The 12,265-nt window shown below is 37.9% G+C and overlaps 1 protein-coding gene across 4 annotated transcripts in view; it reads right to left on the bottom strand.

Moving 5' to 3' along the window:
* HSF2 (heat shock transcription factor 2) overlaps positions 1-12,023 on the bottom strand; it is a 34,523-nt gene extending 22,500 nt beyond the window's left edge. For all 4 annotated transcript variants that reach the window (XM_032862427.1, XM_032862428.1, XM_032862425.1 and 1 more), the window contains exon 1: positions 11,825-12,023. In XM_032862427.1, the coding sequence (XP_032718318.1) occupies positions 11,825-11,917 (93 nt within the window). In that variant the 5' untranslated portion in view covers positions 11,918-12,023. The remainder of the gene's footprint in view (positions 1-11,824) is intronic.
* Between the last annotated feature and the right edge of the window lie 242 nt (positions 12,024-12,265).

The raw sequence follows: 12,265 nt of genomic DNA, 5'->3' as shown, positions 1-12,265 counted from the left end.
CAATCACCACTTCATACCCATTAGGATGGCAATTATTTTTAAAAACACCAAATAAACTGAAAATAAGTGTTGGAGGAGACGGAGAAATTAGAACTCTTCTCATTGTTGGTGGAAATGTAAAATAGTGCAGCTGCTATGGAAAACAGTATGGTAGTTCCTCCAAAAACTGAACACAGAATTACTATATAATCCTGCAATTCTACATCTGTGTATATTCACAGAGAACTGGGCAGGTACTCAGAAAGGTGTCTGTATACCCACATTCATAATAGCATTATTGCAACAGTCAAAAAGCGGAAGCAACCCAAATGTCCACTGACAGATGAACGGATAAACAAAATTTGGAATATACACACAATGAGTACTCAGCCTTAAAAAAGAAGGAAATTCTGTAAACTAGCTACAAAAGGACAAATGCTGTATTATTCTACTTATACAAGATATCTGGAATAGTCTAATTCATAGAGACAGAAACAGAATGGTTATTAACGGCTAGGAAAAAGGAAGACTTGGAAACTATTATCTAATAAGTATGAGGTTTCAGTATGTAAAGTTGAAAACCATTCTGGAGATGGTAGCGAAGGCTGCTTAATAATGTATATCTACCCAGTGCCACTGAACCATATAGCTAAAACTGGGTAAAATCGTTAATTTTATGTTAGGTGTATTTTACAGTAACAATTTAAAACTAAAGTAGAATAAAAGATTCCAATAATAGAAAAATTTTACATAGCTAAAGATAAATATACAGAACATTTAAGAGAATATTAAACTATAGTTTTCTCTATACAGTACTGTAGAGCTATCAATTCTAATTAACCAATACATTTGCAATAAATTCTCAAAAATATTTTTTGAGAGGATGTGAGGAGATGCTAACACAACCAAATATTAGGTACTAGAGTTCACTTGTAAAATAATTATGTAACAATAGGCAAGAAAACACAAAAAGCAATGAAAAGAGGGGTGTTAATCCTATCCTATAAAAGTGACAGAATTTTAGTGTTTATAAGAGTTTGGCACTAAAGAATAGATAGTAAAAAATAAATAAATGGAGAGATTAGAGAGAACAGAAGCAGCAACAAATCTACTTGAGAATTTAACAGGTAATAAGTACCAGTAACATTCAAATTGGGGAAAAATCCGGAGAAAAAAATTCATTCATGAACTATCCATTTGGAAACCAAAAAAAGCAAAAGCTCAATGCTAACTCACTGCTCAATCACTCTTTATAACCGTGCTCTTGGAAGTTATGACGCAAACCTAGAAGTCATAATGTAAGAATTTATATTTTATTCATGGAAACTGCTAGCTGCCTACCCTATTTCTAAATTCTTCTACTTTATTTTTGTTATTTTAAAACTAAAATTGTATATTTTTAATCTGTACAACATGATTTAATATATTTACATACATAAAGGACAACCACAGTCAAGCTAATTAACGTACCTTCTCCATCAAGCTAAAAAGCTTCTGCAGAGTAAAGAAAACAACAAAATAAAAAGAAAACCTAACAGAATAAGAGTATTTGCAAGCAATATATCTGATAAGGGGTTAATAATCCAAATATGTAAGGAACACATACAACTCAAAAGCCAAAAAAAAGACACCGATTAAAAAAGAAAACGAAGAGACATTTTTCTAAAGATAAAGAAATGGCCAAGAAGTGTATGAGAAGGCATTCAATATCACTAATCATCAGCGAAATGCAAATCAAAGCCACAATGAGGTATTACCACTTCATATCTGTTAGGATGGCAATTATTAAAAAAATTAAAAATAACAAGTGTTGGTGAGGATGTGGGGAAAAGGGAACTTTCATATACTGTTTGTGGTAGCATAAATCAGTATAGCCATTATGGAAAATAGCATGAAGTTTCCTCAAAAAACCAAAAAAATAGAACTACCACATGATCCAGCCACTCCTTTCTTGGGTATACACTCGAAGGAAATGAAATCAGTATCTCACAGAGTTATCTGTGCTCCCATGTTCATTGCAGCATTATTCACAATAGCCAAGATATGAAAACAACCTCAGTGTCCCTCAATGGAAGAAAGGCTAAAGAAACTGTGATACACACACACACACACACACACACAATGGAACATCATTTAGCTTTAAAAACAAAGAAATTCATTTGCAAAAACTTTCTTACTAACAGAACCACAATTCTGTTTGATGCTGCAACTAAATTTCTCAGTCCCCCTAACAAACAGAGGCAGCTGAATGCATACCTGGCAATTAAGATATAAATAGAATGGACTGAGTAGGGCTTCCAGAAAAACTTCTAAAAGGGGAAAGATCCAAAGTGTCAAACCCCTATATCCCATATCCCTGCTGGGAACTTGAAGATGACTAAAGCTTCAACAACCACTGAGGTGGAGAAACTAAGTATGGCTGAAAAGACCAGAAGGTATCTTCAGACTTAAAAAGAAAATACATCTCTATTCTGTTTAAACCACTGTTTGGATTTTTTTTTTTTTTAGATTTTATTTATTTATTTGACAGAGAAAAGAGAGAATAAGCAGGGGAGGTGGCAGGCAGAGGGAGAAGCAGACTCCCTGCAAAGCAGGGAGCCCCGATGCCATGTGTGGCTTGATCCCAGGGTCCCCTGATCATAACCTAAGAGGAAGGCAAGTGATTAACGAACTGATCCACCTGGGTCCCCCTATTGTTTGGAATTCTATTATTTGTGTCTGAAACTAAAACTAAGTCATAATAGAGTTATTATGAAAATTCAATTAAGTCAATTAACGTAAACATGTTTTAAATATTTATGACAGGTAACTGCATAATTAAAAATTTCTGACAAACCAGTAAGATGAAAAACCCAATGTAAAATTTAGAAGAGGCCCAATCTCATTATAACTGAATGTACAGAAAAAAAAATAAATAAATACAGTAATGATTTTCACTTATTAGACTGGCAATATTTAAAAAGTTTGATGATAATCAGAGTTGGTTATGAGGCAATAACTCTTTAAAATGCATGTTTTTTCCTATCCTAAAAAACTTCCTTTTACCTTACTTCCCTCTTAATCTACCCGCCCCATTTGTCTTTTCCTTCACTGCAAAATTTAACAAACAATATTTCAAAGCCCCCTTCCCTAATGTAGTACCATGTACATATTCTTGCTAAAAATTGGTTTTGTTCTCCCTTACTCTACTCAGACCGTCTTTCTCTAAAATCTCAAATTCAATGCCTTCCTTTCAGTCCTGATTTTCCCACACCTCTCTGTGGCGTTTCATTTGGCACTACTGACAATCCCCTCCTTAAATACTCTTTTGGCTCTGAAACTATATACTATTGGGTCTCCTATCTCATATTTTCTTTCAGTTGTATTCACCTATTAAGAGGTAGTGTTTTTCAGATTTCTATCCTTGATCATGCTACCTTATACACTCTCTCCTTAGGCAATCTCATCCACTCCAGTGTATCTAACTACTGACTTTATTAATTATGATGATTTATTAACTATAAATCACATCTATTATCTCTGCCCCGACCATCTCAAATTTCACACTTAAATTTTTGATCTGTTAACATTTTTACATAATGTTCTTTAATTCACTATGTTCTCAACCTATTATCTATTTCAAATCCATCTTCCTACTCACCAAAGTCAACTTTTTTTCTGTAGCCTCCCTCCTGGCATGCCCCCTCCCCTCTATGATATCAACAGGAAAAAGATAAATTAAATTCTTAATTTGGGGGCACCTGGGTGGCTCAGTGGGTTAAAGCCTGTGCCTTTGGCTCGGGTCATGATCCCAGTGTCCTGGGATCAAGCCCTGCATCGGGCTCTCTGCTCAGCAGAGAGCCTGCTTCCCTTCCTCTCTCTCTGCCTGCCTCTCTGCCTACTTGTGATCTCTGCCTGTCAAATAAATAAAATCTTTTAAAAAAAAATTCTTAATTTTAATGGCTAATAACTTAAGGGGGAAATATGAAAAACATTCCCTTTAAAAATAAGAAAAAGGGATCTCATGATCACTACTTCTGAGGTCTTAGCCACTACAAACAAACAAACAAACAAACAAAACTTTTTTTTAGGGTATAAAGTTCTGAAAGAACAAAACTATCATTCACAAATGTATGGATGTACACTTCAAGACCCCAAATCAGTAAAATGATTGGCTCACCAATTTATTATCAACATACAAATGTTATTCGTATTTTTAACTATGAGCAACACCTAGAAATGTAATTTTAACTAATGAACACCACTTACAACATCTTAGGATATCTAGGAAGAAAATCAAACATGTTCAAGACCTAATTACCAAAAAATATAAAACTTTATTAAACAAAATTAACTTAAAAATATGCCTTGTTTGTGGGCATATTCAATATCATAAAGACATCCATTTTCCCTAATCTGATTTATAGTTTCAATGCAATCCCAATTGAAATCCCAGTAAGTTTTTTGAATGGAACTTGATTTTAAAACATACAGAAGAGCAAAGACCAATAACAGTCAAGGTATTCCTGAAGGATAAGCTGACCTCCCAAAAGTAACACACTATAAAGCTACAGTAATTAAGACACGTGATAAGAGCAAAAAAAACCCAAAAACCAAAAAAAAAACCCCAAAAACAAAAACCTGTTCAGTGAGATGGAATAGAGAACCTAGAAGCAAAAAAATCACAGTATCTACCTGTAATTTTGCTGTAAGTCAGAGGGAGCAATACACATCACCATGGAAAAGAGGAAACATTCAATGAAGGAGCTAGGACAACTGAAAATTTATATGGAAAACAATGAAAATGGATTCCTCGCACCACACACAAAAATCAATTCCAGATGAATTAAATGCTTACACATAAAATGCAAACTATTAAACTTCCAGAAAAAAAAAGAAGAGAAATAGAAAAGTATTTTTCTCTCCCTGGAGAAGAGGTAAGAAAAAACATCCTGCAGAAACAAAAAGCATGAACAAAAAAGATGAATATATTCTACTAAAATTAAAAACCTGTACTCATCAAAAGGAAAAGATAAACCTCAAACTGGGAGAAGACATATGCAATACACAGACCGAAAGAATGAACATACAGAATACAAAAGGAATTCCTACAAATATTAAAAGACAAGCCACCCAATAGAAAAATGGTGAAATACTTCACAGAATAGGAAATACATATGGTCAATAAATATGAAAAGGTATTTGAACACATTATTAATTGGAAATATAAATTAACACCTCATTGAGGTAATACTTTACATCTACTGGATTGGTAAAGAATTAAGAAGAATGATAATACCAAGTTTTGAAGATGTGGATTAGTGGAAAATCTCATGCTTGGCTAACAGGAGTATAAGATTATTCAATCTCTTTGGAAAATAATTTGAACTATCATCAGGCTGAACAGTTCATACCCTATTTTCCAGTAATTCCAATCTTAATATAAGTATATACATCTTAAATTCCTGCTTATATACACCAGGAGAAGTATATAAGAATATACATAACAGCAGTTGACACAGTTGATCACATTCTAGTTTTGGAACCATTTTTTTCTATTAACTTCTACGACCTCACTCCCGTTTTTTCTCCTGTTGCACTGTTTCTTCTCACTCTCCCTAGGTTTTCTTATTCTCATTTGCCCTCTAAAAATCAGAATGACATGTCTTTCAGCTTCTTCTATCTTCATTTGTCTCCCTAGATGATCTCATCCAGTCCCATGGCTTTACCACTCATAAGCTCCAAACTCCACCCTGAATGCCAGTGTCTCACATCCAAACATCCTGTTCAACGTTTCCACTTGGATGTCTTGGGAGTGTAGAAGTCATTCAGGCTGTTCAAAAATATTCCTGTTCTCCTTCCTATCACCAAACTTCCTCACCTCCTCTGAAATTAGGCATGGTCATTTGGCCAAGTGTGGTCGATGAAATCTAAGCTAAACGAAACAATTTTCAAGTAACACTAGTGTCCACTGTAATCTCAAAGTTATATGGCCAAACGATATCCACTTGCATTTCTCTGAATTCTCCCCCATCTGAGCAAATGGGATCATCATTTATCTTGTTGTTCAGGCCAAATCTGAGTCATTCTTAATTCTTCTCTGTCTTTCCTACAACTCCAGACAACTTTATTAGTAAGTTCTGCTTTACCTTTAAAGTAAATATCAATCCAACAACTTCTCATCTCCACTGCAAATATGCTAGTCTCAGCCACACTATTTTCACTAACATAGTGGAAAGCTGTGATAATCTACAAACTAGTTCCCTAGATTTCCAGTGTCCTTACCATAGCCCTAAGCCCCTATACCACCTGCTCCTGCCTACTCTGACTTCAATCTTACATTTTCCAGATACTCTAACCACATGGGCCTTCTCCAATTACATGAACATGCCACGTTCAAGACTTTACATTTGCCATTCCCCTTTGCCTGGCCCATCTTTTCAAAGTGTTCAGATCTCTGCTCAAACATCTCCTCAGAGCACTTTCCTCATCAGTCTACCTAAAATACCCACAAACCCCATTTATGTTATGTGCTAGTTTATCAATTTATTGCTCCAAATTCATTCCTTATTGTCTGCTTTGCAAGTATAGAGGTGGGTTCCTTAAATATCTTTTTCTAGATGGCATGGTGATAAGCTTTGTCAACAAAAGACACTAGAGAGATACTACAAAAGAAGGGGGTTCTTCCTATTTCCTGGTTCTTTAACAATGGCAGGTTCCTACAGTGCAAGCAGGTTCTCCAGCACCTAGCTCCTGCAGGACAGAAGGTCAGCACCACAAGGCCAACATTCTCTCTCTCTCTGGAGGTTTCAAATCAGAGTATATCTGGAAAGACAGGTCCCCATGAACAGCTGTTAAGGGTGCTTTAGAACAAGGGCTGATACATATCTTTTCTTAAGGCATTAGATAGTAAATATTTTGGGTTTGTAGATCATAACGTCATAATACTGCCATTGTAGCAGCAAAGCAGTTATAAACAATATGTAAATAAATTGTGCATGGTTATGTTCCAATTAAACTTTATTTACAAAACAGATGACTGGCCCATGGACCATGGTTTGCCAAACCCTGCCTTAGAAGGTATATCTTGGGGGCACCTGGGTGGCTCAGTGGGTTAAAGCCTCTGCCTTCAGCTCAGGTCATGATCCCAGGGTCCTGGGATCATGACTGAGCCCCGCATCAGGCTCTCTGTCAGCGGGGAGCCTGCTTCCCCCTCTCTCTGTCTCTGCCTGCCTCTCTGCCTACTTGTGATCTCTCTCTCTCTCTTTCAAATAAATAAAATCTTAAAAGAATTAAAAAAAAAAAAAGGTATATCTTGAAGGATGAACTTCCAGTAAGTTCCACCAGTGCGGCACCAGTGCCTTCTTTGCCATTCATTAAGTGAGGTGTGGTCATACTCTTTTTATAACTGCCAATCCTATATTCTTTAGAGTTTTTACTCCAATCCCCTGATACTGTAATTCTACTAAAACTTTCCCTCTTTATATTTAAAAACAGTTTTCTTCTTTATACTATGTGACATTGGTCTCCTAATTGCACCCGGATCTCTCTCTTTACCGTGCTTTATTTCCTTTATGGTATTTACCACTAACTGAATTACATTATCTGTGTTTATGGTTTTTTTTGTTTGTTTGCTTACATTTTAATATCAGTGTCCTCCATCAGAATATAAGCTCTATGAAGCCACTTTGTTCACTACTGAATGAATCCCTAGTATCTAGGACACTATCTGGTTACAACATATTCATGATAAATATTTGTAAGTGATCAAATAAATGAACTTTTGGTGAGAGTGGACCAAAATATCTTTTTAGAAGTTCAACTCTTGGATTATATCAAATGAAATGATGACTGCACCTTGCTTGTATCTGCATGTGCTCTCCTTCTCATACAACCCTTATTCACCCATATTCTGTGTCTGCTTATGGTATTCCTTCAGTCTCTACTCTAAAATTAGAAAATAACCTCTGAGTGCAAAAATTCCACCTTACCACCATTGAAACCTGTGAGGCTCAAACAATACAACACAAAACTCTCCCAACACATTCCACAAGGGGCAGAAAGCCATTACTGAGTGAGGCAGGAGAGATGGGTAGCTTTTCAGGTTTTACCCATAAAGGTTGGCAAGCTTCCAAATAATAATTGTTACTGCTTGAACTGGTAGTCAGTTAAAAACATCCAAAATATTCTTACTAATCATCTTTCAGTCCCATTACTTTAAAATTCTTCAGAATATTTATTTGTAACTTTTTTTAAAACAATGCATAACTTATAAATGTTCACCAACCATTCCTTCTGAGTCTCTCATTCTCTCTTATGTATACAAATAAAAAATACTCATCAATCAGTCTTTCAACTTTTCTGTAGACTCATTTAAGGTAGATTTTACTCCCATTCTGCCACATCATGGTTTTGTTTTTACTTGAGAATAGTGCAATAATTAAATGGCTGCTGGGAAGTTCAAAATCATACCCAAATATTAAGTTCTGGATGCTCAAATTCATCCAAAATAGCTAGAAAGCACTAGTCCAATACTGGTTTTGCTCCATTTCCTTCCTAGTTCCTGACTTGTCTTGCTGATTTGAGAGGGATGGAGAAATAACACATGTCAAAGGGCATAAAAAGGTGGACCAGATAGGTATGACGTCTTTTTTTGTTTTTTTTTAAGTAGGCTCCAGGCCCATCATGGAGCCCAATGTGCAACTTGAACTCACAACCTTGAGGACCTGAACTGAGATCAAGAGTTAGATACTAACCAACTGAGCCACCCAGGCACCAAGGGTATGAAGGCTTTAGTGGAAATTATTTCTTGGTCTTCTCAAACAATCTGAAGAACAGAAACAAAGGTAGTAACACTAAAAAACAATGACTTCCAGTTCCTTCCTGCCTTTGTAACTACTTCACTTCAAAATACACTATCAAATTTCAGTAACAGTAAAGGCTGTTCCTCACTATCAATGGCAAGAGCTTCCAACTTCCACAACCTCTTGTCCCTGAATATCAAGTTTCTGCAGTTGCTTCCAAGTTAAACTGGTGCCTTCTGTTTAGGACTTGGTTACACTTAAAACAGCTTTAGGTTGTCCAACAGCACTATCTCTGTCCCTGATTCTGGCAACAGACAGCCTACCAGAGCCAAAATAGCTATATAGAAGTTTGAAGTTATAGGAAATGTAAAAACAAAAAAGAAAGAAAAAAGAAACTTTTTAGGGGAAAATATGGAAAAAATTAAAATATGTACAAATGTTTTAAAGACACTCTGGATCTAAAGGCATTTCCGTTGTTTGAATCAATAACATATTTAATATAATTTTGACTGCCTGGAATATTACATTTTTATAATTCATCATGAGAATGGGGGTATTTCATTTTTCATTTTTGTCATACTACAAATTTCAAGGAAAACTAATTATATCAGTAAGTCTTCAGGAATACTAAGCCAAGCTTTTCAAACTGCAGTTGGTTTTTCTCCCCCCTCACCCTACACTCCAGCTAGAGGAGTAAATTATTTTTCACAAGTGAAGAAAAAAAAATTGCATTTAAGATTGCCTGGTTTCCAAAACATCTGCTGCTTCTAAAAAGTCTTAATATGATTTTCACTCAGATAGTATAAATGCTAAATTACCTCAACAGAAATTCAGCAAAATATGTTTGAAGGAAACCAGAAACAACCATAAATAGCAACTTCTAAAAGATGAGCGTAACTTATTTTGTTTTTTCCATTTAACATCATTGTTTATTTAGTTTTACCTTTCATTTCATTGTTAACACTGCTTTTGGAAAAATCTGTGGCAAAGAGAGACAGACTTCCTAAGCAACCAAGCTAAGCCCTAGACAACCTTAATCCAGAACTGTTCACTGACTTGCAAAAGGATAACATTTTGATATAACACTAAATATTGTACCAATCTGCATTAAGTGAAGTACTATTGATGGAAGACTAACCTGGGAGGCCAAAAATCTATGTTAGGTCCCACCTCCAATAACGGCTAGCTTTGTAATTATGGATAAGAAATCTAATCTAAGCCTCAAATCCTCATCTATACAATGATGAGGCTAAAGTAGATTACCCCTAAGAGTCTTTTCAGGCATAATTCTATCTTTATCATTCTCACCATTTCCATTACACAGTCTAAGGATTTCACTGATACATTAAACATGTATTAAATACTTATTGTGTCCTTGGCACACACACAGTCTCTGCCCTCACTGAATTTATACTTCAACTGTCCCATTATACATTAGAAAATGAGTAAAACATAAGTTTAGACTTAATAATGGGATAAATAAGAGTTATTTTTAAATGGCCATACAAGCCAAAAAGGTATGATAAAATCAGCTTGGGTGGAAGAGAGACTCTCAGTCCAGTCTCTAATATGAATACAAGGCTGAGTAACAGCAGACTGTGCTGATCCATCCCTGTCAACTTTTAATCCTTCTGACCGATGAAAAGCATGACACATCTGTTTATTTTTAAGTGTATGCTGGCGGCTGCCTTTATTATTTTCACCTTTCTTTGTATGACTGTACAGGATTCATCGAATGCTTAATACACACCATCCAGCTGATGATACTGACCTTCAAGAAAATTAAGTCCTAGAAGGGGAATAAAAAAATGAACAAATGACAGTAATATGAGAAAGAATACATGTTACAGAGGTCAAAAACTTCATGTACTCAATACAGTGCTCCCTCTTAAGATAAAAGTAAGTAAAACAGAGCTTCTACAATAGGAAGGGAATCGAAAAGGGAGAAAAACTGAAGGCAACATTTACTCAGCACTTAACAGGTGCCAGGCACTCTGAGGGTAGTTGTCACTTACTGTTCTCCAGCCCTCTAAACAAGAAAATATCCCAAACAGGTGATCACCTAAAATAAGAAAAATCCACCCCACTTTACAAAATTATTCCAAAAGCCTGAGAGTGCATTTGAACGCAAATGCATTGTTTATGTAATAATCATTCTGCTTAGAATCTTGATATCTGGAACTTGTAGAGTCTTGGATCACCCAGGCAACCCCATTCATCGTAAGGACGATGAAACTTAGGCCAGACAAGATAAGAAGCTTGACTAAGGTCATCCCTGTTTAGTGGCAGAGTTGCGATCAAACCAACAATCAAGGCATCATATACCACTCTCCCAGCAACTGATCAGTGAAATTTAGTGATTCATTTTAGCTTCTAAATTACTGAACACCTATGTATAAGAGCACTTTTATTAAAATAATCATAAAAATACGTTTCTACAAATGGCTCAAAATTCGCAAAGAATGATGTACCATTTTCTACATAAAATCTCGAAACCTACTGACAACCAGTAGCCTGCGTTTACTGCGTTTGAACATTTTCCTATATCCCTGACTGCTCTCAAAAAGATTCAGGTGCAAAGCGAAGTGTATTTTTTAGTGAGAACCAGGTCGCTGAGGTAAAGATTTCTCAAACCTCTGCGCCCAGGGCTCTCCGCGTCCTCAGCGATTCGTAGCCCGCGAGCCGGGAGGGAGGACGGAGAATGAGTGTGCAATAACGTGCCTCTCGCGCCCTCGGCTCGTTGGCCGCCTTCGTGCTGCCGGGCCGGTTCCGAACGCGGACGGGGCCGGACCGTTACGGGGCCTCCCGGGCTGCTGCGCCCGGCGCGGGCTGCCCCTCCCCCACCGCGGCCTGAGCCAGCAGCGCTGGCCCGGACCCCCGCGGCTCCCCGCGCGAACAATACAAGGGTCCCTAGCGAGACTGAACGCCGGGGCCCGCGCTACCCCGCCACCCCGCGCCTCGCAGAAGGCATCGAGTCGCAGGCCGCGACAGACAACCCCACAGGAGGGAGAGAGGAGGCGGTTAGTCAGGGGGTTCGGAGGCCGCCGTGCCCTCACCCGTACCTGGCTCCAGGTGATGAACTCGTTGGTGTGGGTTTCCTCCACAAGCGTCCACAGCTTGCTGAGGAAAGCAGGCACGTTCGAACTCTGCTTCATTGTTAACGAGACGCAGGGATTCCAAATTCTACACCCGAACACGGCGGCAGCAGTAGCGGCAGCGGTAGTGGCGACGGCGGCGGCGGCAGCTGCTGCTCCGGGAGAACGCCCACAACGCAGGCGCAGCAGCTTTCGGGCCCCGCCCCCCAAGCCTCGCCAGGCGCGCAGCGAGGCGGGGTGGACGGGCGGCCGCACATGACGGACAAGTCTCGGCGTTTGGCCTGTGCGCACTGTCTCGCGCTGGTCCGGTTTCCGACCAATCCCAGATGCGGATCGCACAACAAAGAAAAGCGATAGGATGCTGCCGACAAGAGGGGGTGGGAACAAAGGGGGCGCTGCCTTCTCATT

The sequence above is a fragment of the Lontra canadensis genome, unplaced genomic scaffold (assembly GCF_010015895.1).
Source record: "Lontra canadensis isolate GAN:19392208 unplaced genomic scaffold, GSC_riverotter_1.0 scaffold23, whole genome shotgun sequence".
Classification (NCBI taxonomy): domain Eukaryota; kingdom Metazoa; phylum Chordata; class Mammalia; order Carnivora; family Mustelidae; genus Lontra; species Lontra canadensis.
This window is presented reverse-complemented; position numbering and strand designations above follow the sequence as displayed.